The sequence below is a fragment of the Myxocyprinus asiaticus genome, chromosome 17, assembly GCF_019703515.2.
Source record: "Myxocyprinus asiaticus isolate MX2 ecotype Aquarium Trade chromosome 17, UBuf_Myxa_2, whole genome shotgun sequence".
In the NCBI taxonomy this organism is placed as follows: Eukaryota; Metazoa; Chordata; class Actinopteri; order Cypriniformes; family Catostomidae; genus Myxocyprinus; species Myxocyprinus asiaticus.
The window spans coordinates 6,257,783-6,285,679 of record NC_059360.1 but is presented as its reverse complement, the minus strand read 5'-3'; the positions used below and the strand labels follow the sequence as shown (position 1 = coordinate 6,285,679).

The 27,897-nt window shown below is 38.1% G+C and overlaps 1 protein-coding gene across 5 annotated transcripts in view; it reads left to right on the top strand.

Moving 5' to 3' along the window:
- Positions 1-27,897, top strand: part of ralgapa2 (Ral GTPase activating protein catalytic subunit alpha 2) — a 288,715-nt gene that overhangs the window by 63,003 nt on the left and 197,815 nt on the right. For all 5 annotated transcript variants that reach the window (XM_051722406.1, XM_051722405.1, XM_051722403.1 and 2 more), the window contains exons 2-3: positions 8,702-8,812; positions 22,992-23,041. In XM_051722406.1, the coding sequence (XP_051578366.1) occupies positions 8,702-8,812; positions 22,992-23,041 (161 nt within the window). The remainder of the gene's footprint in view (positions 1-8,701; positions 8,813-22,991; positions 23,042-27,897) is intronic.

Here is a 27,897-nt window from a genome sequence, read left to right as displayed (position 1 = left end):
CACACTGCCTCCGCCGGCCTGCCTTCTTCCCATGATGCATCCTGTTGCTATCTCTTCCTCAGGTAAACGACAAACACGCACCTGGCCGTCCACATAATCCAAAAGAAAACGTGATTCATCAGACCAGGAAACCTTCCATTGCTCCATGTTCCAGTTCTGACGCTCACGTGCCCATTGTAGGCACTTTCGGTGATGGACTGGGGTCAGCATGGTCACTCTGACCGGTCTGCAGCTGCGCAGCCCCCTAAACAGCAAGCTGCGATGCAGTGTGTGTTCTGACACCATTCAATCATGGCCAGCATTAAGTTTTTCAGCAATTTGTGCTACAGTTCTGTGGGATCGGACCAGACGGGCTAGCCTTCGCTCCCCACGTGCATCAATGAGCCTTGGGTGCCCATGACCCTGTCGCCGGTTCACTGGTTGTCGTTCCTTGGACCACTTTTGGTAGGCACTAGCCACTGCATACCAGGAACACCCCACAAGATCTGCTGTTTTGGAGATGCTCTGACCCAGTTGTCTAGCCATCACAATTTGGCCCTTGTCAAAGTCGCTCGGATCCTTACGCTTCCCATTTTTCCTGCTTTCAACACATGAAATTCAAGAACTGACTGTTCACTTGCTGCCTAAGATATCCCACCCCTTGACAGGTGCCATTGTAACGAAATAATCAATGTTATTCACTGCACCTGTCAGTGGTTTTAATGTTGTGGCTGATCAGTGTGTGTGTGTGTGTATGTATGTATGTTTATATATATATATATATATATATATATATATATATATATATATATATATATATATATATATATATATATATATATTGGGTGAATTTAAGTTTAGTTTGATTTCATATAGCACCTTAAAAAAACTATTCTGCATTGAATTCAAAAGGTTCTATATACTTATATGGTGAAAATGTAATAATATTCAATGTAAACATGATTTGCAATTTAAGTAATTATGATATATATTAATAAATGCAATTTTGTTGGAAAAAAATGTTGAGCATGTGGATGACCGTATACGTCAGTTACCACTGAAGACCATTTTTGACCCAGGAAAAACCCTGTTAAAGATGTAAAAGACATATAAACCTGTTAATTAGAGCAAGCAACGTGATAAAAACATCACTGCTGTTTATAACCAAGGAAGCTGCATCACATTGTGCCGCTCGATCGTAAAGGCCGATTTAATACAGCATCTTTCACACGAAATGCAGAAATTGCACAGTGATGAGAAAATTCATCATCTTTATAAACACATCTCTGTCTCTGTAAAGTTCCATCTGACAGGTATTTTTTTCTGCATTGTTGAGAATTAAATCAATCAAAATCAAATCAAATCACTTTTATTGTCACACAACCATATACACAAGTGCAATAGTGTGTGAAATTCTTGGGTGCAGTTCCGAGCAACATAGTAGTCGTGACAGTGATGAGACATATACCAATTTACAATAAACATCAGATTTACAACACAATTTAACATCTAATATACACATAATTACACACAACACAATATACAAATAATAATATACAATGTACAGTATACAATACACACAATATAGAATACACATTATACAATAAAAAAAGTATATATACTATATATAGAATGTACAGTATGTTGTATTGTACTGTATAGACATTCAGGCTGTCGGTTGATAGTAAGTTGCCAGTGTGTTGTTAAGAGAGAATATAATATAATAATAATATAATTTATGACAGTCTGGTGTGAGATACAAGAGTAAGAGTAATAAAGTGCAGTGCTGATGTATTTTGATCATGGGAGATCAAGAGTTCAACAGTCTGATTGCTTGGGGGAAGAAGCTATCATGAAGTCGGCTGGTGCGGGTCCTGATGCTGCGATACCGCCTGCCTGATGGTAGCAGTGAGAACAGCCCATGGCACGGGTGGCTGGAGTCTCTGATGATCCTCCGAGCTTTTTTCACACACCGCCTGGTATATATGTCCTGGAGGGAGGGAAGCTCACCTCCGATGATGTGTCTGGCAGTTCGCACCACCCTTTGCAGTGCTTTGCGGTTGTGGGCGGTGCTATTGCCGTTGGAGGCGGAGATGCAGCCAGTCAGGATGCTCTCTACAGTGCAGGTGTAGAACCAAACTTCCTCAGCCGTCTCAGGAAGAAGAGGCGCTGATGAGCCTTCTTCACAACGGCTTCAGTGTGGATGGACCATGTGAGTTCCTCAGTGATGTGGACACCCAGGAACTTGAAGCTGCTGACTCTCTCCACTGGTGCTCCATTAATGGTGATGGGACTGTGTTCTCTATCTCGTCTCCTGAAGTCAACCACAAGCTCCTTTGTCTTACTGATGTTGGAGGAGATGTTGTGCTCCTGACACCAGTGTGTCAGAGTGTGCACCTCCTCTCTGTAGGCTGTTTCATCATTGTCAGTGATCAGACCTACCACCGTCGTATCATCAGCAAACTTAATGATGTCATTGGAGCTGTGTGTTGCCACACAATCATGTGTGTACAGGGAATACAGGAGTGGGCTGAGAACACAGCCCTTTGGGGCTCCAGTGTTGAGGGTCAGTGATGAGGAGATGTTGCTGCCCATTCTAACCACCTGGTGTCTGCTTGACAGGAAGTCCAGGATCCAGCTGCACAGCGAGCTGTTTAAACCCAGCGAGCTGTTTAAGCCCAGAGCCCGGAGTTTCTCATCAAGCTTGGAGGGCACTATGGTGTTGAATGCTGAGCTGTAGTCTACAAACATCATTCTCACATAAGTGTTCCTTTTTTCCAGGTGGGAGAGAGCAGTGTGTAGTGTAGATACAATGGCATCATCAGTGGAGCGGTTGTTGCGGTAAGCAAACTGCAATGGGTCCAGTGAGGGAGGCAGCACAGAGCAGATGTAATCTCTGATTAGTCTCTCAAAGCATTTGCTGATGATGGGGGTCAGAGCAACAGGATGCCAGTCATTTAAGCAAGTGATTTTGGATTGCTTTGGAACAGGCACAATGGTTGATGTTTTAAAGCATGTGGGGACTACAGACAAAGAGAGGGAAAGGTTGAAAATGTCTGTAAAAACACCAGCCAGTTGGTTCACGCACGCTCGGATGACGCAGCCCGGAATGCCGTCTGGACCCGCGGCTTTGCGGATATTCACCCGTCGGAAGGATCGGGTTACATCCGCTACAGAGACGGAGAGTGAACTAACCTCTGTAGCTTTGGCCGCGAGAGCTCTCTCCGCGAGGGTGGTGTTATTTCCCTCAAAATGAGCATAAAAAGTATTTAGCTCATCCGGGAGAGAGGCAGCGGTGTTCACAGTGGAGTTTTTATTCCCTTTAAAGTCCGTGATGATATTAATTCCCTGCCACATGCTTCTAGAGTTGGTGGTGTTAAACTGTCCTTCAGTCTTGTTCCTGTACTGGCGTTTTGCTGCTCTGATAGTTTTTCGGAGGGCATAACTGGCTTGTTTATGCTCCTCCGTGTTCCCGGAATTAAAAGCGGATGTCCGCCAGTAGAATATTGTGTAGTGGGGGTCGATTTGTGCGACGTCTTACTCTGATGAGAACGCCGGCTCGGTTTCCCCTTTTCTTTTTGCGTTTTCGCGGCCGGGCAGCCCAGACAAAGGGTTCCGCTGGTGTGTTTGTAAACAGCGGGTCGGCATTGAGGAATTTGAAGTCCAGTTTACGGTGTGTAATTGCTCAACCAATGTCCAAAAGTGTTTGTCTGTCATAGACAATAAGGCAGACAACATCCAATACAAAAAACATAAGAATTGTAAACAAAACAAACAAAACACTACAATGTTTTCTTGGAGCTCGCAACGCAGCAGCCATACTCGGCGCCATCTTGAGTCCAATCAAATTAGTCATTGTTAATAATATAATAATATACATTATTTATTTAAATTCTATAAAATGGATAATATAATATTCAAAATATCATCTTATTTATTTTCATTATACAGCATAGTTAATTTAGCTAGCGATGCACGATACCATTTTTTTCTCTCCTGATCAGATACTGATCCAATACCAGTGTTGGTTTTTTCTTAATCAGTTTAGAATATCTATACCTCACTGTGTGGAACTGATTGGGAGTACTCTTTTACATGTAAAGAAACAAACATCTAACTACATATGATTTAAGTGTTGGTACATGTGTTTGTGACACCTCTTTACTAAAGCGTGCTGTGTATGCAGACTATATAAAGTATTTATTGAACACAGCCTTATGATATTTACAAATCTATCATATGTCTTTAAGAAACTTAAATGCATGAGTCATATGAACTACTTTAATGGTGCTTTTATGCAATTTTTGGAGCTTGACAGTAACAACCACGATTAACATACAGTATCGTATTTGAATCGGGCTCGTCGGACCAATTCTTGATCTGGTTATAAACGCCAGCATCGGAGCCGATACCGATCCAGGTTTCGGATCAGTGCATCTCTAGATTTAGCACTAAGGTACTCTCAGGGTTTCATCTGTTAAAATTTTCAATGCATTTTGTCAACTTTAAATGCTGATATTTAACAGAACTAGTGAGAAACTTGAATGACTTTATTTCTTTTGTTGAACTCAAAAGGAGATGTTAGGCAGAATGTAAGTCTCAGTCACCATTTACTTTTAATTTATTAAAAAATATGCAGTGAAAATGAGTAGTTACTAATAAAAACATTCTGCCTAACATTTTATTTATTTTTTTGTTCCATGGAATAAAGGAAGTCATACAAGTTTTATCAACATGATGGTGAATAATGAGGACAGAATTTTAATTTGTGGGTAGATTATCCCTTTAACTACCTGATTTGTTAAAGGTGAAGGTAATTTCAACAATTTAAATGTAATTGCATCACATCTTGCTGGGAAACGAGTGAATGACAAGAAGGGAATCAATTGCTAACTCTGGGTGTTCTCTGTTGGCCCATCACATAAGTTCACACATGACATTGCTTGTTTTAGTGCTATTTGCTGTTAACTGAAGACGTCACACTTATCTAACTTGAATTTCAGTTTAGGTCTCCATTCCAGTTATTACGATGGTGTAATGTTTTGATGTTTTTTTAAATTAATTTTTAATTTATTATTATTATGAATATTTATTTATTATTTATTTTTTTTTCCACCGATGCCCAATTTTTGGACAGAGACTGGAGACAGACAGTGTAGAAAGCTTTTTACTAGTGAAGATCTATTTCAAGACAGGAAACGTTATTTCTTTCCAGAGGTCTTGCCTATATTTACATGTTTCACATATGTAACCATCTTATGACTAGGGATGTGCGCTACGACTAATTTGACTGTCGTTTAAACGGAAGTTTTGTAACCGACTAGTCGACTAGTCTAAAGAGAAACCAACCTTCAGAAAACAGTAAAAAAAAAAAAAATTTGTTTATGCGACCCATTTAAAATACTTAATATATTCCAAATCCGATGCCAAATTCCACTGAAAAGGGGCATTTATCTGCGACATGCTCGCCTTGAATTATGATCATTGTACATTAAATATAGAACATGACACGCATTCACTGAATCAGCGAATATTTAATAGACATATTTATTGAAAACAATTGAATGAATAGTGCAGGATCAATGGAACAACCATTTAAAAGCCTGCTCTAAATTGAAATCACCAAGTAAAAGTTACTTAACATATTAAAACAGTCAGGACATTGTTGAAAATAATTAACAGGTAGACTAAGCCAAATCTATGAGAGAAAAAAATGCGCTGAAATGTTGCGCGTATTTCACGACGTGCAGTCGTGCATTAGCCATTGATCTAATATGACAGCTGTTCGATAAAGAACGTTTACCAATAACAGTTAAGATGTAAAAAAAAAAAATTAGCTATAGGATAGGAAAAAATAGGCCTGTGATGTAGCCTGCAATAAACCTAATGTATTCTAAACATGACTTGTACACAGAATCAAAGATAGTTTAACATGTTAAGCAGTCGGCACCTCGTTGAAAATAGCCTTCTTAATCAGCAGATTAAAAAAAAATGGCATACCTAGTCAAAAACCGTTATTTTCTAAGCTACTTACTCAAAAGCATAAATTTTTTGTTGAGTAAAATTAACCCGTCGACATGGTCCGGTGAAAGACGGGACTTGACTCACCTGAGGTGGCTATACTGTGCTTGAAAAAGCCCACTCAGTGGAAATATAATGTACAAGCATGAACAGATTTAAAGAAGACTCAAATGTGAAAACATCCATTGGGACTTTCAAACGTTTGGAAAGCCGATTCCCGCAACACCGAAGTGATTTCATAACTACTTTGCTGAGTTTGCTTGTTTAGAGAGAGGACATTTTCCTGCGCCTGAGGTGAAATTAATCTCTGTATCTGCTCCAGATATCCTCTTTTTTTTAAATAATATTTGTATTATTAATTCTATTTAAAATATGTAACATTAATATGACAGTAATTTTAGTGAAGCCTCTGAAAAATATAAAGCCAAACGTAAATGTGTAAAAATTATTATCAGTTTAATGGGGGGAAATATTAACCGACTAGTAATTCCAGTGTCGACTAGCAGCATCAGAACCGTTTAGTCGACTAGTCTTGCACATCCCTACTTATGACTAGGGATGGGAACTGTAAAGAATTTAACAATTCAGATTCTGATTATTTAATAGTGACATTCATGATTTTTAATTCTGATGAAGAAATTTTTTGGGGGAAAAAAATGAAATGCAATTTTGATTGCATTTACTGCCCTCAGCTGTCATCTGCTAAATGATTTCAACAGAGCAGATATAACATAAAATATAAATTAAATATAATTCTTGCAAAATACATGTTTACACAGTCTTTATTATGACTTTTTAGAGGCATAAATGTAAAAAAGAAAAATTCTGATTAACATATTCTATTAATTCATTTTAGTCAGCAACTGCACTGCCTTTTTAAGTCTCATGAGCCTTAAGTATAACATTACACTGCACAGTAACATTTCTTGGTTTAAAGTTTTGATTTTGAGTTGGACATGATGGAAGTCAGTGATTAATTTAGTAGCCGCTCCAACTGACATGTAAGTGTTTTTGATTCACTAAACGGAACTGGCTCATAAGAGTCATTTGCTCTGAAATTGGACTACACTGATCGCACTGTGATTTCGCACTGTAGATTCAATAGAAAGGATAGCTAAACAGCCCTGCAAGAAGGGTATTTTACATTGCAGAGTATTTTACTACAGTGTTCCATCTGCATTGCCGGAAAAATGCACGTCTCACTAACTGTTCACAGAACAAAGGCATTTTCCAAACTGCATTTTTGTTCCCTGCGGGAAGGGGATGCCACTCGAAGGGTTGTTCCTAACGAAAGTTAGAAAATGATATTTTTCCTGAAGTGTCCTTCCACAAGACTGTTAGCGAAGGGTACATTCCTGCCATGCTCCCTTTAGAGTGCCCACATCAAGAGATTTGTCCTTTGGAGTGAGTAGGGCATAGGGATGATCACTTGCGATTGGAATTCACCCAGAAGTCCTGAAAATCTTACGGTTCTGGTATTAAAAAAAAACGGTTCTTGGTTCCCGACCCCACTTACGACACATCTGTGTCTGTTAGTGAGATGCCTACCTAGATATAATTTTTTGGTTGCTGGAATGTGCCAATAATGCCCACAATGCTGTGTTGGTAGGCAGTTCACTAGTCTTTGAAACAGCCACAGTCTCAACCAACTGATGTAAGGTAGTTTCTCTCATGAAAGATTGAATGCCTGGAAGAAAACACCTGAGGGCTAATACTGGACCGTAATAAGGAAGATTCCTGAGCAATTCAAGTTTGAAGTACCTCCTGTTTTATCCAGGGGGCAGTAAGCGAAACTTCAGCTGTATAGGCAACACGCAGCTTATTCAGAGAACAAACCAACCCTTCAGTAGATAGCACTACACCAGGACGTGTTCATGCATTCAAAACATAGCTTGATGGAGCGCAAATCTGAATTTAGGGATTTCAAGATGTGTTTTTCTAAGTATTAAACTATGTTTAACTTGACACAGCAACCTAAAATGGTATGTTTATGACACTATGCAACCAAAGTGAGATGCTCCAAAAGCATCCATCTGACGCAGGTCCTTAGTCAAGCCGTCTTAATAAATCTCAGACTGATTAACAAATTAAATTGCAAAATCGATTGCTGTGAACTGTAGGCCAATGATTGGCTTATGTTCAGTAATATGCAAATAAACAATACATTGGATTCTAAAGCCACTTTTTGTATTATTTTATCAATGCTTAACTCCTCTGCCATAAAAATGTAATACATTTTAATTATCTGAATATTAGTTTTTAATAATATATACACTGGCAGCCAAAAGTTTGGAATAATGTACAAATTTTGCTCTTATGGAAGGAAATTGGTACTTTTATTCACCAAAGAGGCATTTCAACTGATCACAATGTATTGTCAGGACATTAATTACTTTAAAATTTTGGTGGCCAAAAGTTTGGAATAATGTACAGATTAACTGATTACTGATTAACACATTCATAGACAGGGTGTAGGACAAATGACATAGATCGGTACTTAAGAAGTAGCACTCTTAAAATAGGGCCCTGAGTAACACTAAATGTACATCTTTCAGTGCTTTGGCCAATGTTTAATCATGCCATTTAACATCATGACAGTAGCATGTCATCTGTTATGTTTTAATTTGCAGCTGTAGAATTTCTCGTATTGCGTCTTGTGTTTTTGTGTCTAATTCTTTATTTCCCTTTGATTTCTCCACAGATATTAATGACAAGAATGAATTGAAGACATTCTTTGATACCAACTGCTCACAGATTTATTTTATCTTCTATGAAAATTTCATTACACTGGAAAGTAACTTAAAGCAAAAAGGTAAGCTGTGTATATGTACTCTTCTTACTGTCTGCCTGCTGCAGCGTATAAGGATGTTTGTAGCTCTGGCTGTTTTGTGTTTTTTTTTGTTTTGTTTTTTTGTTGTTGGTCACATGATCAGATCAGAGGACATATGTTTAAACCTGAACAGAAAAGTCCTGAGTGTCTCTCAGTCCCCAGCAAAAATTACTTTATTTTAGAGGTGATGTGTTAAAGTATTACATTGCTTCTTTTGGAGATGAATTTCTCTGCTGTTTCGTAGTGTGGTTTTGATCTGTCTAGTATTACAAAGGTCAATGAAGAAAGACTGAATACTCGGAGATGCACACCATATAACAACACGTGGACTCCAAACTGACTAGTTCAACACTAATGTTATAACCTGTTATTTCAGGATAAAATTTTTAGGAAACACTTTACAATAAGGTTCCATTCGTTAATGCATCAGGTATCATGAACTAACAACAAACAATATATTTTTACAGCATTTATTAATCTTTGGTAATGTTAGTTAAAAAAAATGTTGATGTTAGTTCATAGTGAATTCATTATTTTTGACATACAATTTTTTATTTTAAAACTATATGTTGAAATTAACATTAACTAAGATTAGTAAATGCTTTAAAAGTATTGTTCATTGTTAGTTCAAGTTAACTAGGGATGGGACGATATGGTTATTTCACGATTCGGTTCGATATACGATATGAGGTTAAAGATTCAATATAATCTCGAATCGATATAATAACAATTCAATTACAAAATGTTACAGAACATTTTTGTTTCCTGAAAAAAATGTTTGAGCATAGTGCACATTATAATTTCTCAGCAAAATAAAGTTCTTTATTACACAACATAAATGCTCAAAGTTTAAATAATAAGAGTTGCTCATATACCTTTCTCTTCAAGAAAAGATCACAAACAAATAAGCTTTCAAAAATGTAGGGGTACATTTAGGCTAATCAGGTGCAGAACAAACAATAGAACTGAACAAAGGTACCTGTCCTGAAAAAATTATGTGAAAGTGTATTTCTATTATTTAATAATTTTTTTGTCATCATTATTCTAATTAAAATTGAACTTAGTAAAAGTACAGAAATTCTACATTATATTAATTAATAGTATATCATGAATTTGTATATATAGTAATGAAATGAGCTATCACTGTTTGAAATAATGTGTACAATTTACAAGTAATATCGTTGAGTTTACATTCATTTGTATTAGAAACGCTTAAAAGGTACCGTCAATTTAAGAGTTCAACAAGCGCCTCACAGTGTTCCGGTTCAGCGAACATTCACCAGAATCTCTCGGTTTCTTTCGCACATTCTTTAGTTAGATTAAAATTGATATTTCTTATTACTTTTTTATCAGACTGTAAAGAACAGAAATGATATTAAGACACATTATTCAATGAAAGTGACACACATTACACAGAGGAAATAATCCACTTTAATCTCAAGCCCTTTTCATCAAAACAAGGTGATTTTACAGGTATTCCAGTACTTACATTTCTAAAAGATAAATTCAAGCACTTTAAGGACCTTGTGTGAACCCTGTAAACAGTGTAGAAAAAAGCGCAGTAGGGGAAAAATCAAGCGATGGAGAGATTATGATGTTTGACAGGTCAATTCATTATATGATCACATGGACAGAAAACAGTGCTGCAAATTTCAAAATATCGAGTTATGCCATGATATGGGTTGTCATTTTTTTGGTTTGCCCCATCCCTAATGTTAATTAATTTTGTTAACTTATGTTAATGTGATGAGGAGGAGGGTGTGGCCGGGGTGTGATGATGCATGGCCAGCGCTGAATCAGCTGATCAGTAGGAGAGCAAGATAAAGGGGAGCCGGAGGCGCCAATTCGAAAGAGAGACGCATGTGGCCGCGTTGCATGTGTGCCTGTGTTTATGTTTGTTTTATGTTGAGATTATTATTAAACTTTGTTTACTGTAGGGCTGCAACTAACTATTATTTTGATAATCAACTAATCTAACAATTATTAGAACGATTATTCAACTATTCGGGCGATTATTACAATGATTAATCATTAGCTCTAAACCGACTATTCAGTTTGTGCCCCGACTTAAAAGGTTGTATTAAACGTGCTTACTAACAATAAAAAGGACAAAAATCATCTTTTAAAAATACCTCTAAATGACATTCATTGAATTAAAGGGAAAACATACTTTTTATTATGTTTAATTCAGTAAAAAGTTCACTACAAAATAATCCTATTGTTATCAAGTCTATTTGTCTTTTTTTCCATTTAAAATTGTCTAAAAATCCTTAAAACAAGATACATTTACTTGAGAAGTAACATAAAAGATATTTAGACTTGCTTTAAGAGAATGTATCGTAAATATAAGTGTGTTTTGTATAAAAGTGTATTTTTTCACTTGTTTATTCTTCTGTGAGTGCAGTAAAGACTAAATATACTTCTATTCAAGATCTATTCTCTAAAAGCAAGTCTAAACATCGTATATGCTGCTTCTCAGGTGAATGCATCTTTTTTTAAAGGATTTTTAGATATTTAAAAATATTTGTATTTTTAATATTATATTCAACATTCTCAGATAAAAAAAATACAATTCTTCTGCAGCATAACTGCTAAAGTAAACGTACGTTGTTTTAAAGGAGTTTTAGGTATTTATATTGGAAAACAAGCCAAAAAAACAAACAAATAAAAAATATAACGCATTAAATAGAACTGCATTAAAGTTGTAACGGCGGGGTGTTTCCTTTAAAGATGCTCGACACGCAGGTTTTGCTTAAACTGAACGTCAGGTCCGGCTCTGCTTATTCCACAACAAGAGTGCTTCTGTATTTACTTATTTTCTATTTTTCAAACGACTATTCGATAGGGCTGAAACGATTAGTCAATGTTATCGACAGCGTCGACAATAAAATATGGTCGACAAAAATTTTCATTGTCGGATAGTCGTTTAATCTTAATGTAACATAAGATCATATGAAACTCTAATGATTGCACACAAGAGCAGCACTGCAGCTCGCGCCTGACTGAGGAGAGGAAGAATTACACAGCTCACAGTCCAGATGCACTCTAAACTTTCCAATCAACTTCAGGTGATGTAGATTGCAAAGTATGAAGGAATTATAATGCGTTACTGCTTCCATAGGAATTAAGAGGCTAAGTAGTAGCCAGGTGCTGCTAATCAAATGCCCTTGATTAATAGATCATCAGCAAGTGTGACCACCTCTATAAAAGCCGAAGCTTTAGCAGTTTGCTGGTCTGGAGCATTCAAGTGTGTGTTAACACAATCCCAAGGAGGAACGACATCAGCAATGATCTTAGAGAAGCAATTGTTGCTGCCCATCAATCTGGGAAGAGTTATAAAGCCGTTTCTAAACAATTTAAAGTCCATCATTCTACAGTGAGAAAGATTATTCACAAGTGGAAAACATTCAAGACAGTTGCCAGTCTTCCCAGGAGTGGACATCACAGCAAATTCACCCCAAGGTCAGACCGTGCAGTGCTCAGAGAAATTGCAAAAAACCCAAGAGTTACATCTCAGATTCTACAGGCCTCAGTTAGCATGTTAAATATTAAAGTTCATGACAGTACAATTAGAAAAAGACTGAACAAGTATAGCTTGTTTGGAAGGGTTGCCAGGGAAAGCCTCTTCTCTCTAAAAAGAACATGGCAGCACGGCTTAGGTTTTGCATGTTTGGCCATAATGCACAGCGCCACATTTGGTGAAAACCAAACACAGCATATCAGCAAAAACACCTCATACCAGCTGTCGAGCACAGTGGTGGAGGGGTGATGATTTGGGCTTGTTTTGCAGCCACAGGACCTGGGAACCTTGCAGTCCTTGAATTGACCATGAACTCCTCTGTATACCAAAGTATTCTAGAGTCAAATGTGAGGCCATCTGTCCGACAGCTAATCTTGGCTGAAATTGGGTCATGCAACAGGACAGTGATCCCAAGCACACCAGCAAATCTACAGCAGAATGGCTGAAAAAGAAAAGAATCAAGGTGTTGCAGTGGCCCAGTCAAAGTCCAGACCTCAATCCGATTGAAATGCTGTGGCGGGACCTTAAGAGAGCAGTGCATATACAAATGCCCGCAAACCTCAATGAACTGAAGCAACGTTGTAAAGAAGAGTGGGCCAAAATTCCTCCACAACGATGTGAGAGACTGATAAAGTCATACAGAAAACGATTAATTGAAGTTATTGCTGCTAAAGGGTGTACTTAGTTTTTCACACGGCTTCTCCATTTTGGCTTTATTTTTGTTAAATAAATCATGACATGGTGTAATATGTCATGTGTTGTGGTTCATCTGAGGTTGTATTTACCTAATTTTAAGACCTGCTAAGGACCAGATGATTTTTATTATGTCCTGATACGTAAAACCATAGAATTAAAGGAGGGTGTACTGTCTTTTTCACATGACTAATATTAAAAATACAAATATTTTAAAATATCTAAAAATCCTTTAAAAAAGATGCATTCACCTGAGAAGCAGCATATAAGATGATTAGACTTGCTTTTAGAGAATAGATCTTGAATAAAATTATATTTAGTCTTTACTGCACTCGCAGAAGAATAAACAAGTGAAAAAATACACTTTATACAAAATACACTTATATTTAAGATACATTCTCTTAAAGCAAGTCTAAATATCTTATATGTTGCTTCTCAAGTAAATGTATCTTGTTTTAAGGATTTTTAGACAATTTTAAATGGAAAAAAAGACAAATACACTTGATAACAATAGGATTATTTTGTAGTGAACTTTTTACTGAATTAAACATAATAAAAAGTATTTATTTCCCTTTAATTCAATGAATGTCATTTAGAGGTAATTTTAAAAGATGATTTTGTCCTCTATATTGTTAGCAAGCACGTTTAATACAAGTCGGGGCACAGGCTGAATAGTCGGTTTAGAGCTAATGATTAATCGTTGCAATAGTCGCCCGAATAGTCAAATAATCGTTCTAATAATCGTAAAAGATTAGTCGATTATCAAAATAATTGTTAGTTGCAGCCCTACTATTTGACAACAGAAACTTTTGTCGACAATGTTTTATTGTCGACGTTGTCGATAACGTCGACTAATCGTTTCAGCCCTAGTTTACTGTTCAGCCGGTTCCCGCCGCCTCCTTGCCCGTTCTTTATCTGTTACAGTGGTGCTGAAACCCGGGAGGGAGGAGGGATGCGCTGTTGCAGAGTCCTCGCCGTTGCAGGGGAGCGGCCGTCTGCCAGGGGCTGGAGGACTCGCTGCCGTCCACCCGGGTAGGTGTGAGCTGGTGTCCGCCAGCGGGTGGAGGAGCGGTTGAGGACCGGGCGACAGCGCATCCATGAGCCGGCGAGCAAGTCATTACCCACCCCCCCCCCCCCCGCCATCTCTCTCGCGCTCTCTCTCTCTCTCTCTCTCTGTGTCTCCGCTCGCCCTTTCCCTCTCCCCACACCTCCCTTCGTCTCTCCCCCAGGTTCACAGGAAGCAGGGTGGACCACCGGCTGACAGAACGGCCAGAAGGGCAGCGTCTCCCCTCCAGAGATGGGGGGAGTTGGTCAGACCGGTGGCACCCTGGCCTGAATTGGGCGGGGAAGAAGTGTGATGAGGAAGAGGGCGTGGCTGGGCCATGATGATCCACGGCCGGCGCTGAATCAGCTGATCAGCGGGAGAGTGAGATAAAGGGGAGCTGGAGGCCCCGATTCGAGAGAGAGACGCACGCGGCCGTGTTGCATGTGTGTCTGTGTTTATGTTTGTTTTATGTTGAGTTTCTTATTAAACTTTGTTTACTGTTCAGCTGGTTCCCGCCACCTCCTTGCCCGTCCTTTATCTGTTACAGTTAACAAATGGAAACTTATTGTAAAGTGTTTTATTTATTTTTTTTATATAGTGTCTTGACCATATGTGCTTTGTTGAAATTGTGTTATGTGAAGCGAGAGATTTGTGCTTTGCTAGAACTAGCCATCATTTTATGGCATCATAGGTGCACTCCCGAAGGTAGGCAGTACCCTTCTAAGTTTATTTCATTTAATAACAAAAAATAAAACAATATTTAAAACATGTTCCTATTTTCCCATTTTTGTGTGTGCTATGTATAATAGCTTTATTCTTACTATGCAGGCGCCACACTAGCAGACTCAGAATAACTCTGTTTGGGTGGGTGGTGTCACACTTGGTGACTGTTGTTGCTGATCTTGCCCTTCTCAGTTGGTAGGCCTGTCACACTCACCGATTAAGAACAGAGGATAGGTGTCACACTAAAAGACTGCGTTAGACTTTTCACGATGCTTTACTGTCAGGCCCCATTTTCTCAACCAATCAACCTGAAGTTCGCCAAGAGCAAAAGAACCACGTAAACATTAACAATAACCATGAACAACAATTAGTGTTTCACGGCAGCGGTTGCACTTATCATTTGTGACTGGACATGGAAAAATGCAGAAGTGTCGAAAGGTATGGAGGAGACCACATTTGTGGCATTGCGGACAATATTGCTTAGCAATTCTCTAGTGGGAATTGTAGCTAAGAATGCACTCATAACAGTTGCTTATTACATGTGTGAAAGTTTATAAATCAATATTAATAGACAGTTAAGTAAGGCATAATGTACAGTCACCTTGGACAGGTTTTTTGCAATAATGACCGGCAAACTAAACTTATTGTACAACTACGTATGAAAAAGATAGACATCAAATATGTTTATAAATATTGATTACAGATAAACGAAATTATACAAAAATATTAGATATTAGAATACTGCGATTTGACCAATTACAATCTTTTATTATTTTTAATTACATAATAAGAACAATTATTATTATTTAGTACATTCTCATTAATGCTATATTTATAACATAAATTATAATATAATTATAAATAATATATACACTGCCGTACAAAAGTTTGGGGTCACTTACTCATTCTTTATTAAAATTCTTCTTCTTCTTCTTCTTCTTCTTCTTCTTCTTCTTCTTCTTCTTCTTCTTCTTCTTCTTCTTCTTCTTCTTCTTCTTCTTCTTCTTATTTATTTATTTATTTATTTATTTATTTATTTATTTTCATATTTTAGAATAATAGTAAAGTCATCAGAACTATGGAAAAACAGAAATGGAACTATTGGAATTCTGTTGTGACTAAACAAAATCCAAAATAAAGTAAAACTGTGTTATATTTTAGTATCTTCAAAGTGGCCACCCTTTGCCTAGAATTTGCAGACATGTACTCTTGACATTTTCTCAACAAACTTCTTGAGGTATCACCCTGGGATGCTTTTTAAACAGTATTGAAGGAGTTCCCATCTAAGTTGGGCACTTATTAGCTGCTTTTCTTTATTATTCAGTCCAGTTCATCCATTTCAAAAACATTTTTTTTTTTTTTTAAATAACATTTTATTTTTGTAATTAAATTAATATGTTGGCACAATTATATTTTTGTCTACAAAACTAATTTCAAACATTTAAGCATACGTCTTCAGATCAAAAGGTTTTTAAGATCATGAGAAACAATTCAGTCAGGTGACCTCAAACTTTTGAACGGCAGTGTAAATATATAAGATAATTATAATATATAATATAATTTTTATACAAACAGGCATGTTGGCTCCAAAGAGCAATGAGCCTCTCATCCAAATGCATCGTCCAGATGCTTTCCATTGGAGTCCATTCTTTTTCTATAGAAAAATAGTTTGCTTCCATTCTTTAAAAACTTCTGGAAAGCGCTTTTGGCCTGAAGCTCATTGGTCACTGTCTTGATCACGTGTACCCATCCCACCAACTGCCAGAAATTTTTTAAAACAAGCCGGATGTTGTTTAGGAATTTGTGAAGTGATTATCTCAGCAAAGAGTCTCGACGGTAATGGGATTCTCCTGCTGGCAGACGCTAATACGTACTCTGTCTCCCTCCACCTGACTGGTGATTATGTTAAAGGGATAGTTCACCCAAAAATGAAAATTCAGTCATTATTTACTCACCCCTGTGTTTTTATAACCCTATGCGACTTTCTTTTTCTTAACACAGAGGGGGAAATTGTGAGAAAAATATATGCTCAGTGATGTCATAAAATTGCAGTTTATGGTGACCTCCTCATCAAGCTTCAAAAGAATGCAAAAGCATAATTCAGAAGTCTAATAAATTATTCCATGAGACTCATGATTGTTATGAAAGCATATGGTAAGGTTTGGTAAGAAACAAACCAAACTCATATGTATTATTTAGTGAAAATGTTCACTGACGGTTGATCTCCTGTGCGCGTTCATGATACAAGAGCAACAGTTCATGCAGTGCCCTCACGACATTGGGGCGTTCAAGTGAAAGCTCATTTGTTTATCTAAAAACAGGTCCGCTACAGCGATAGCGACAACAGAACACAGCTGCATGCAAAACAGAGAACAGAACTTACTAAACATGTTTCAAGAGTTTGTAGTCAAAGAATTGATGCATTTCTATGCCCAGCCTTATTTTTTTTGAAAGTGTTTGGACCGGTGCCAGTTCACAGTGGACGGAGTTAACCGCGCGATGCCGAAAATAGAAAACAAGCGATCAATAGAATGTACCGTCGCTCGTCACGGCTGGTTTGGACAACAACTCTGATTACCATAGAAAATACACCTTTTATCACATGTCGTTTGCCATCAGGTTAGGACACGGTGTGACTGTGGCTGGCTGTAGCCTCTTCTATGTTTCTGTTTGATTTCCGAATACTCCATTTCAAAAAATAAGAACGAATGCATCGGTTGTTTGACTAGTAACTCTTCGGACATGTTTAGTAAGTTCTCTTCTCTGTTTTGTGTGCAGCTGTGTTGTGTTCTGTTGTCGCTATCGCTGTGGAGGACCTGTTTTTTAGATAAACAAAAATGAGTTTTCGCTTGATTGCCCCAATTTTGCGAGGAGGCTGCATGAACTGTTGCTCTCATGCACTATCATGAATGCGCACAGGAGGTCAATGGTCATTGAACATTTTCTATAAATTCATAAGATTTCGGTTTGTTTGTTACCAAACCTTATAGTATGATTTCATAACAATCATGTGTCTCATGAAATAATTTATTAGACATCTGAATTATTCTTTTGCATTCTTTTGAAGCTTGAAGAAGTGGTCACCATAAACTGCAATTGTGCACAATTTTTTTTTTCTCACAATTTCTCCCTTTGTGTTAAGAAAAAGAAAGAAAGTTATCTAGGGTTATAAAAACACAGTGGTGAGTAAACAATGACTGAATTTAAATTTTTGGATGAACTAATCCTTTAATGAAGCTCACCTGACAATTGACAGAAAACCCAGCTAGACTGGTGCTGGCTTTAGAGTGTCACCTTATTAGCTTAGTAACATGCTACCGTCGAAGTCTATTGGAATCAGTTGGTAGTCGAGTCTTTTGTGCACTTCACATGAAAAACGCCATTTGTGTGGTTTGCCTAGACAGCTTGTCGGCAAATAAGGTTTTGAATCAGAACTATTGTACAATGTATGATTCCTCCAGAAAACTACTGATTCAACCCCATCTCTTCCTCGGCTTGACATAACAGTGGTGCTTCGCTGTTTGCCCACATCCCCCATCATGTGAAGTTAATGAGGCTTTTGTTTCTGTTGAGTCCCATCACTGGCAAAAGTGGTTTTCCTGCATTGAATACCATATGGTGAAGGTCACCAGTCCTTCATGTTGAAACACAATTCTGAGGTAGACATATTTCACCTGGTCATTTTCCTAAATAGAAAGATAGTAATGTTGCGATTCACCTGAGCAGTTTTTAACACAGTAACTTTAATAGCAGGAATAAATTATCCATTTGCATGAAAATATTTGGGTTTTTATTAATTTATTTTCATGCTAGAAGACCGATTTGCCATGCTGGCATGCAGTATTGCACTGCAGCAGTATACATGCACTCTTCAAGAGCAAGCAATAATTCACCACACTAAAGATGACATTAAGCATTACTATTACTATTGCTCACACCCGGTTTACACTGGGCACATCCGTTGATGTGACATGTTGCAACGTCTTGAGGCAGTCCATCCACCTTTTTCCTGGGGGTCTTACTGGGGAAATGAATGTGGGTGGGACTTCTGCCGGAAGTCATTCTACAGCAATCCCTTGCTCTGGCTGCAGTCATTTTAAGACCCTGTTTACAGCTGGTAATAAGATGAGTTTCGGATGATCCGATCGCAAAGTTCAGCTGAACTAACACAGGTACTCCACTAAAAACAGTAGATAATTCTGCTCGAAATGTTGCATTTGTGCTTTGATTAAATCTCAACTGCATCTGGGAGAAACAGCGTGCTGGTTTTGTTTGTGCTTTGTCTTTATAACTTTTTGCAGTTTATTATCATTCAGTAACACACTATAGTGATTAATGTACAGTTGTGCTCAAAAGTTTGCATACCATGGCAGAAATTGTGACATTTTGGCATTGATTTTGAAAATATGACTGATCATGCAAAAAAACTGTCTTTTATTTATATAGTGATCATATGAAGCCATTTATTATCACATAGTTGTTTGGCTCCTTTTTAAATCATAATGGTAAAAGAAATCACCCAAATGGCCCTGATCAAAAGTTTACACACCCTTGAATGTTTGGCCTTGTTACAGACACACAAGGTGACACACACAGGTTTAAATGGCAATTAAAGGTTAATTTCCCACACCTGTGGCTTTTTAAATTGCAATTAGTGCCTGTGTATAAATAGTCAATGAGTTTGTTAGCTCTCATGTGGATGCACTGAGCAGGCTAGATTCTGAGCCATGGGGAGCAGAAAAGAACTGTCAAAAGACCTGCGTAACAAGGTAATGGATCTTTATGAAGACTGAAAAGGATATAAAAATATATTCAAAGCCTTGAAAATGCCAATCAGTACTGTTCAATCACTTATTAAGAAGTGGAAAATTCGGGGATCTCTTGATACCAAGCCAAAGTCAGGTAGACCGAGAAAGATTTCAGCCACAACTGCCAGAAGAATTGTTCAGGATACAAAGAAAAACCCACAGGTAACCTCAGGAGAAATACAGGCTGCTCTGGAAAAAAACGGTGTGGTTGTTTCAAGGAGCACAATACTTGTTGAACCCTCTCCAAACATACCGCTTATGGTTGTGACCATAAAGCTCTATTTTGGTGTCGTCACTCCAAATTACTGTGTGCCAGAAGCTATGAGGAGTGTCAAGGTGTTGTCGGGCATATTGTAACCGGGCTTTTTTGAGGCTTTGGCTTCTTTTTGGCAACTTGACCATGCAGCTCATTTTTGTTCAAGTATCGTCGTACATACATGCACATAAGTAGTGCAAATCTAATACAATCTGTTATGTACAGTGCAAATACAAATCTGTTATGTACAGTGCAATTTTTTTTTCTTTTTTTTTTTTTTCAGAGGAATGAAATGGCAGAAGAGGTTGGATGTGTTGGATAAATATTAAAAAGACTGAACTGTGTATTGCACATAGTTATTGCTCAATGGGGCAATTTTAACTGTTCATGAGATGGATAGCCTGATTGAAAAAACTGTTCCTGTGCCTGACGGTTCTGGTGCTTAGAGCTCTGAAGTATAGTTCTTGAAGGGGGGGCAGGGGGCAACCAATAATCCTCTCAGCAGTCCGGACTGTCCTTTGTAGTCTTCTGATGTCTGATTTTGTAGCTGAACCAAACCAGACAGTTATTGAAGTGCAGAGGACAGACTCAATGACTGCTGAGTAGAACTGATCAGCAGCGCCTGTGGCAGGTTGAACTTCCTCAACTGGCGAAGGAAGTACAACCTCTGCTGGGCCTTTTTCATAATGGAGTCAATGTGGGTCTCCCACTTCAGGTCCTGTGAGATGGTAGTGCCCAGGAACTCAACCTGACTCAACTGCTGCCACAGTGCTGTTTAGAATGGTAAGGGGGGACAGTGTTGGGGGGTTCCTCCTAAAGTCCACAATCATTTCCACCGTTTTGAGCGTGTTCAACTCACCTTTATTTAGGTGTAACGATATTTGCATGTCAAATTAACAGGTTAAAGGTTAGCAAAAATGTGACACTCTAAACTCGACGCGTGTCCACTGAGCCTCGGAATGCTGCGAGAGGAGCAGTAGTGCTGATCAGTCATGTTAAGTGTTAATCAGTTCGTAATAAGTGACAATGGCCTAGGCTATATCACAAATATAGCCAGCTATTTTTTTGTTATTGACGTTTTAATCAGGCTGCTTGGCCAAAGTAAATTTCTCTTTCACTTGCCCCTTTAAAAATCCAGTTGTCCCGGACAAGCGGACTGCGGTAGTGTCAGCCCTGGGGTGATTGACAGGTGAAGGGTGGCACTTCACTGCTGTCCAGGACACATTCAAGACGGATGGGGCTTACACTTCAAATGCGATTATGGTCACATGTGTTTGACTACCTTTGTATGTGGTCCTATCCTATCACAAAACGTTTTAGACCTGTATTTAGGGCTGACCACTTGTGATCGGCCCACCCAAAACGCATCTTAATACCAGTTGTAAACAGGATAAAAAACTGAAGGAGGGGGGGCCTAGGTGGCTCAGCGGGTATTGATGCTGACTACCACCCCTGGAGTCGTGAGTTCGAATCCAGGGTGTGCTGAGTGACTCCAGCCAGGTCTCCTAAGCAACCAAATTGGCCCGGTTGCTAGGGAGGGTAGAGTCATATGGGGTAACCTCCTCGTGGTCGTGATTAGGGGTTCTCGCTCTAAATGGGGCTGGTTGTGCGTGGATCGCGGAGAGTAGCATGAGCCTCTCGTGCTGTGAGTCTCTGCTGTGTCATGCACAGTGAGCCACATGATAAGATGCACGGACTGACTGTCTCAGAAGCGGAGGCAACTGAGACTTGTCCTCCACCACCCGGATTGAGGTGAGTAACCGCGCCACCACGAGGACCTACTAAGTAGTGGGAAATGGGCATTCCAAATTGGGAGAAAAGGGGATAAAATAAAATAAAGACTGAAGGAGGAATCCAAGTCATATAGAGCACAACAGCGATCGGCCACTTTCATGACATACTGTGAATTGCTGTGTTTACATGCACCCTCATAATGCAGTTATAATGCGATTATGGCAATACTGCGATTAAACTGTAGCTAATGTAAACAGAATTTTGTGATTTATGATATTGCAATTATGCTTATAATGAGAGTAATTATAATCAAAGGAGGATATGTGGAGTACTCCTATTTTAATCGCATTTCTTCCACTTTGACCAAAGTCTGCCTGCACCAGTGCTGCAGACAAATTATGGTCCACTCAAGCACAGGTTCGAAAACATCCCGATAAAGATAAAGCTGCACTTTTTTTGTCGGCTTCATGTAAAACGGCAGTTCCATGCGCCATTTCCAGCAGTGGTGCTCTCCCATCTACAGCCCTGCCACGGCAAAAGAAAACATATTTTCCCCGAGTTGTGAATGTCTGTTTGCAGTCTGAATTGAATGTTGGGGAGATAAAAAGACCATATGCCGCAAAATAATGGGAAGGAAACACGTCTTTGAAATGAGTTTGAATTCCTTACTCTCTGATTATTGCAATAACCAGAGTATTGTTGTACATGTAAACGTAGCCAATGACGCAATCAAGTCAGTCTGCCTCCACTCTCAAACTACTTATATTTTGAATATACTGATTTTTTTGCAATAAATTTTAAATAAATAGTTTCTACAATTATAATCAACAACTTGAAATCAATAGATTCATATAATTAGATTTTTATTCACAATGCTTCATGGGATTTTAGTTCATTCGCTCATGAAAAGCATTAAGTTTAAAGTTTAGTCCGATTTTCAATTATTTATTTTTTTTGCTTCAATTCAAAGTTTTTAATGGCGTGATTCACCTCGGAGAGCTGGTTGGTTTGGTTCATGGCTTAAAAGGCTTTTATGAAGAATTGTGCTGAATCCCTATGGAAGAAATTAATGGGAAAAACATTTTGAACCAAAAAAGGTTGTGCTCAGTTGGGGATTGGCTCAAAGTTTCTTTTGATAATGTTTAAATCTAGTTATTCAGTGGTTTAGAAAATGAATTCATTATTAGGTTTTAGCAACACACTAAATCCAAAAGTATAGCCTAATCAATCCAGAAATGCACCAAAAATCATAAATGTATAGCTAACCACAACAAAAAAGGAACAACCAGCCAAAACTTGAATGTACTGTAATAAAGAGTGAATCTGCAATAAATGAACGGACATATACTCAAACTCATTACTTTTACTTACTTTTATTTCAGGGAACAAATCTCAACGGGAGGAGCTGGACTCCATCCTCTTTATTTTTGAAGTAAGTCTCTTCTAGTACCTTCTTTTAGTGTTGTGTGATATTTAGTTGTTGAACATGCTAAACACTGCTGGTATCTTTTGATCTGTTAATTTCATTTGTATAACGCTTTTCACAATGCACATTGTTTCAAAGCAGCTTTACAGAAAATCAATGTTGTAATGTCTTAAATGTCTTTAAGTCCCCCTTAAGCAGTTTCATTAAAAACATAATTAAAAATCATGCCATTTTTTTTTTTTTTATATAACATTTCAAACTAAAGTATATTGATTGAACTATAAAAATAATGATTAAGTATCTTGAAGTTCATCCCGAATTGACTGAGGAAGTGCACGTAGATGCTGCGGCCCCCAGCTGTTTGACTGGTAAAGGCTTTAGTTGTCAGTAATTTATTGTCTATGCATTCCAATTTAACAGAAGTGATACTCGCTGTTCGATAGGATTGCAGTTGATAGCAGTTTATTCTCTGTGGAGTCCATCCTAAGACTGAGATGATGCAGGCAGTGGCCAGTGAAGTTGTTGTTTGCTTTACCTGCAGTTCTTCTGAGGTTTTGCATCAGCACAGCCCGTTTACTTGTTTTTTACATCTCTGACCAGAGCAGGTTTTTCCACTCTCTCTCCTGCTTTTCCTGGAGGTGCTGTCCTCCCTCTGCTTTTCCCACCTGACTGAAAAGTAGATGCTAGTTTGCAATACAAATAGGCAGGCAGGGCCCTCTTTGGTTTCATTTGCTCAGGGAGGTGAGTGCTCGGTCTCTTTCAGGAAAAATGCCGTCTGGGTGTGAGAAGAGAGTTTGCGTTGCATAAACAGAAGTTGACTTAAGGTCACCCTGGAGAAATGCTTAGAATAACTATCAGGGTTTAATTCTCTAAACAGTTCCCACTTTTGTGTGTAGTAATTCAACACAAAAAACTTTTATTCACTAACCACCCACAATTCAGTTTAGCTCAGGCTAATTACGCTGAAATAGCACTACACTGTTTTTAAATGAAGTCATATGTACATCTTGCCATTGCAGTCTCTGGGCACAATTATAATTGCTAATGTCTAGATTTATAGTGAAAAAGGAGTTACATTTTGGTCTGTTTTTATCCCAAACTGATTGGATCACTATAGAAGACATGGATTTAACCACTGAAGTCTTATGGATTACTTTTATGCTATGTCACCATTCACTTGCATTGTATGGATATTTTCACATCATCTCTCCATCAAAATATCTTCGTTTGTGTTCAGCGGAGGAAAGAAAGTCATAAATGTTTGAGAGCATAAGGGTAAGTAAATGATGAGAAAATGATCATTTTTGGGTGAACTATTCCTTAAATATGCAGAGACAACTGTAAGTAAGCCATTCATAGGGTAATTTCATCAAAAACTGTAAACACTGTCTCTGTGGCACTATGAAAATTCCCGTTTGTTTTAAGGCAACCTTTCTAATGAGACACAATAACATTGACTTTTAAATTCTGAGCAAACCCATAAACACATAAGAGTAACATGTTACCATTACACCCATATACTGTAGTTTCACAGCAAAGATTAATTATTCACTTAAAAATGTTCACTTACCTCTTCTGTTCTGAAAACAGCACGCCATCTGGTTTAAAGTCTGCAAAGTAGTGATACCTTGACCACATCATGCCTCCTGATTGAAAAACTCTTGTACATCAGCATTCTCGTATTTTAACTCATTGTTCTCTCTTATTAAGACAGAAGTGTTACAGTGACTGCCTACAGAGTTTCGGCTGTTTTTCCTTCACCAGTAGGATAGGATTAGGAAGGGAACATTATGCACAAAAGCATAATAAAGTTTCTGTTTATGCCAAAGGCAAATGACAACTAATGTAACTAGAGATGCAAAACTTGATAACAAGAAATATGAGTCAAATGAACTGTTTAAGTGAAATGAACGGTTGTAAATTCACATATTGTTCCAAGGGGTGGGACCATATGGCTATCTCACAATTAGTTTCGATGTACAAGATAAGGTTCACGATTTGATGTAATCTCGATACACACACGCGAAAGAAGTGTTCTGTATAATTTCAAGCACTTTTCATAAAAACAAGCAGATTTTCTAGGCATTCCAGTTACTTACATTTCTAAAAGCTAAATTCAAGCACTATAAGCACTTCATGGACCTTGTGCAAACCCTGTAAATAGTGTAGAAAAAAGGGACGGATATTTTGATGTTTGACTGGTCATTTCATTACATGGACAGAAAACAAATTCGAAATGTGATATATTGTCCCATCCCTTATTGCTGTAATCAAAAGAGCACACTGTCGGCTCACCGCATAACATCCATTAAGCACAACATATTGCAAAACACATCAAAGCAATACTTCACCACTAATACTATTCAACAAAGCAATAACGCATCCCAAAAACAGAGCAATAAATTCAAGTTTCTGATTGCACACAAATACTTTTAGGGGGGGAGTTTTCTGTAAAATGAGACCAATATTTTGCAAATAGTTCACTGTATTTGTGTAAGGTTTTAGCAGAGTTTAAAGAGGTTCCTCTTTCTAGCTCATTTTGAATGCAGGAACACATCCAATGTGAACACTCCCTACTAAATGGTGTAATTGTAAGAGAGAGCAAAGAAATAACTTAACTTGGCTAAATAACGAGTACATTATTTATTTTCATCGGCAAATTATATGTCTTTGTGCTTAAATCAGACATCTCATTAGCTTCAAAATTTCTGACAGGTGTTTCATGTCCACATCAGTGTGCTGCAGCTTTCTCGCGGTGCGCCTGCGTACGGTGACAGCGGGAGAGAAACCATTAGTAGATTCATGCTGTGTCAGCGTCACACTGTTAATGCAGCATAAAAGCATCACAACCTCCATCTTACATAGACCTGACTCTACCACCACCATCCTCATTCCTCCCTCATCCTGTGTCACAGCCTGTCCTGTCAAGGCTGGTGTTTTGTTGTTGTGATCGTGCTGGAAGGGATTACAACAAACTCCTCCGTGTGGTGGGTGTCTGACCTTTTTTTTATGGGTCGGCAGAGGAGAGATGATCGCTCGGGCTGCTGTTGGGCAGGGGTTGGGGGGGCTGGTATTGTTCTACTCTTCCTCTGCGCCTCTCTCTTTGTGTCTGGCACCATCGATACATCCACTGCAACTGTGGATGCATTCCCCTGTGTGTGAATGTATGGTGAACAAACACTTCAAATGCATACACATATTCATGTGTTTGTGTTTTTTTAACCCACTGAGCTGACGATCAGTGACACAAGAAAACACACCATCCCATTACTGTTTAAACCGCAAAAAGTAGATCTGCATCTACAGCCTTACCCAGGTGTATGGAATGACAGAGAAGGATTTAAAAGTAAAACAAACATTTGCACTCACCCGGAGATTAGAAAAATGGAAACCAATGCTGACAGCATTTGGGTAATGCACATATAAACACTACATAAAGGCTATCACATTTTTATAATTTCACATGTTATTATTCAGAAAAACGAGTGGTGAAAGATGGCTTTTTATAAAATGCGCTCTACCCCTTTTAAGAGATTTAACGCACATACTGCCCTGATAAGCTCACGAGTTTCTTGTACCACTTCGTAGATTCTTTACACCATAAAAGCAGATCCTCGTCTGATGGTTTGAATGACTCCAACAAGAACCGAATATCACTAGAGTACAATTAAATAACAATCAAAATATTACAAGTATTGCTTGTGCTACACTAGGCTTTGCTTTCAAAAGCACAGACACCATATCTTTTTCTCTTATTCAACACTTCGACGACACACATCCATAGCACCCCCAAGTGGACTTATCTGTAAATGTGAGATTTGGTGAGATATTCATAGTGAATCAGAAAGCAGGTTAAGCGACTAAACCGGGTAAGTTTACTCAAAAGCGGTTAACCTCAACTTTAGTTTCCAATAACCAGAGTTTCTTTCAGAGTATGTTAGTAACCATAGCAGCTTACTCTGTGAACCTTCATTAACCTGCTCCGGAGTAGGTTATGTTTCAGAATTAGTTTGTCAGGTAAATGTCATTAAGTTTCAGAGGTTGTCATGCATGCATGAACTTTGAATGAACATGAACTCGTTGCTGTAAAGAGAGGATTTTATGTATTTATATTTAGCAATATAAATATTTTTATGCTATTAATATTATTAACATATCTACAAATATCTTAGAATGAAATTATAGAACCCACATTCTTTTTACAGTTCCTTCCATCAAAGAATGTTAGTATGTACATTCTAAACTTACATTCCATAGTATTGATATGCAGCCAATTCAAAGCTTGAGCAATACCATTTATCAATTATTATTCTTTTACTAGAACATATGTGATCATCTCATGGACCACAGATATAGCATAGATGGAGGTTATATAGCATAACCTCGAAGTTAGATTTATTATAATTTTAATTCATGTACATAAAGAAATGCACAAATTTCCAGACTTGTTCATTGTACTCTTTATTATCTGAAAATATCAATGAGACATGCTGTCATTTACAGTAACCTACAGTGCCTTCCTTTAGCTGATAGTCAAGTGATTCAATGAAAAGATGTATCTTTCTGATACTCAACCCCTCCATTTGGAGCTGTATATGGTCCTTCTCTAAATTACAGTCTGGACCTTTTACAGCTTCGTATACAACTAGGAAGAGATAAGAGGTACCTTTACCTAATTTTCAAAGACATCCATAATGTATAACCAGACACATGATTTTCAGTTAAAGCAACATTTCATTCAGTACCAAGGTGCTGTCTGAAGGTAGATGGACCCTACTTTACAAGAGAATGCCCAGCCATGGCTTTTTAGGGGACAAGACAACAAGCATGTGTAATGCCACACCAAGTAAGAAAAGTACATG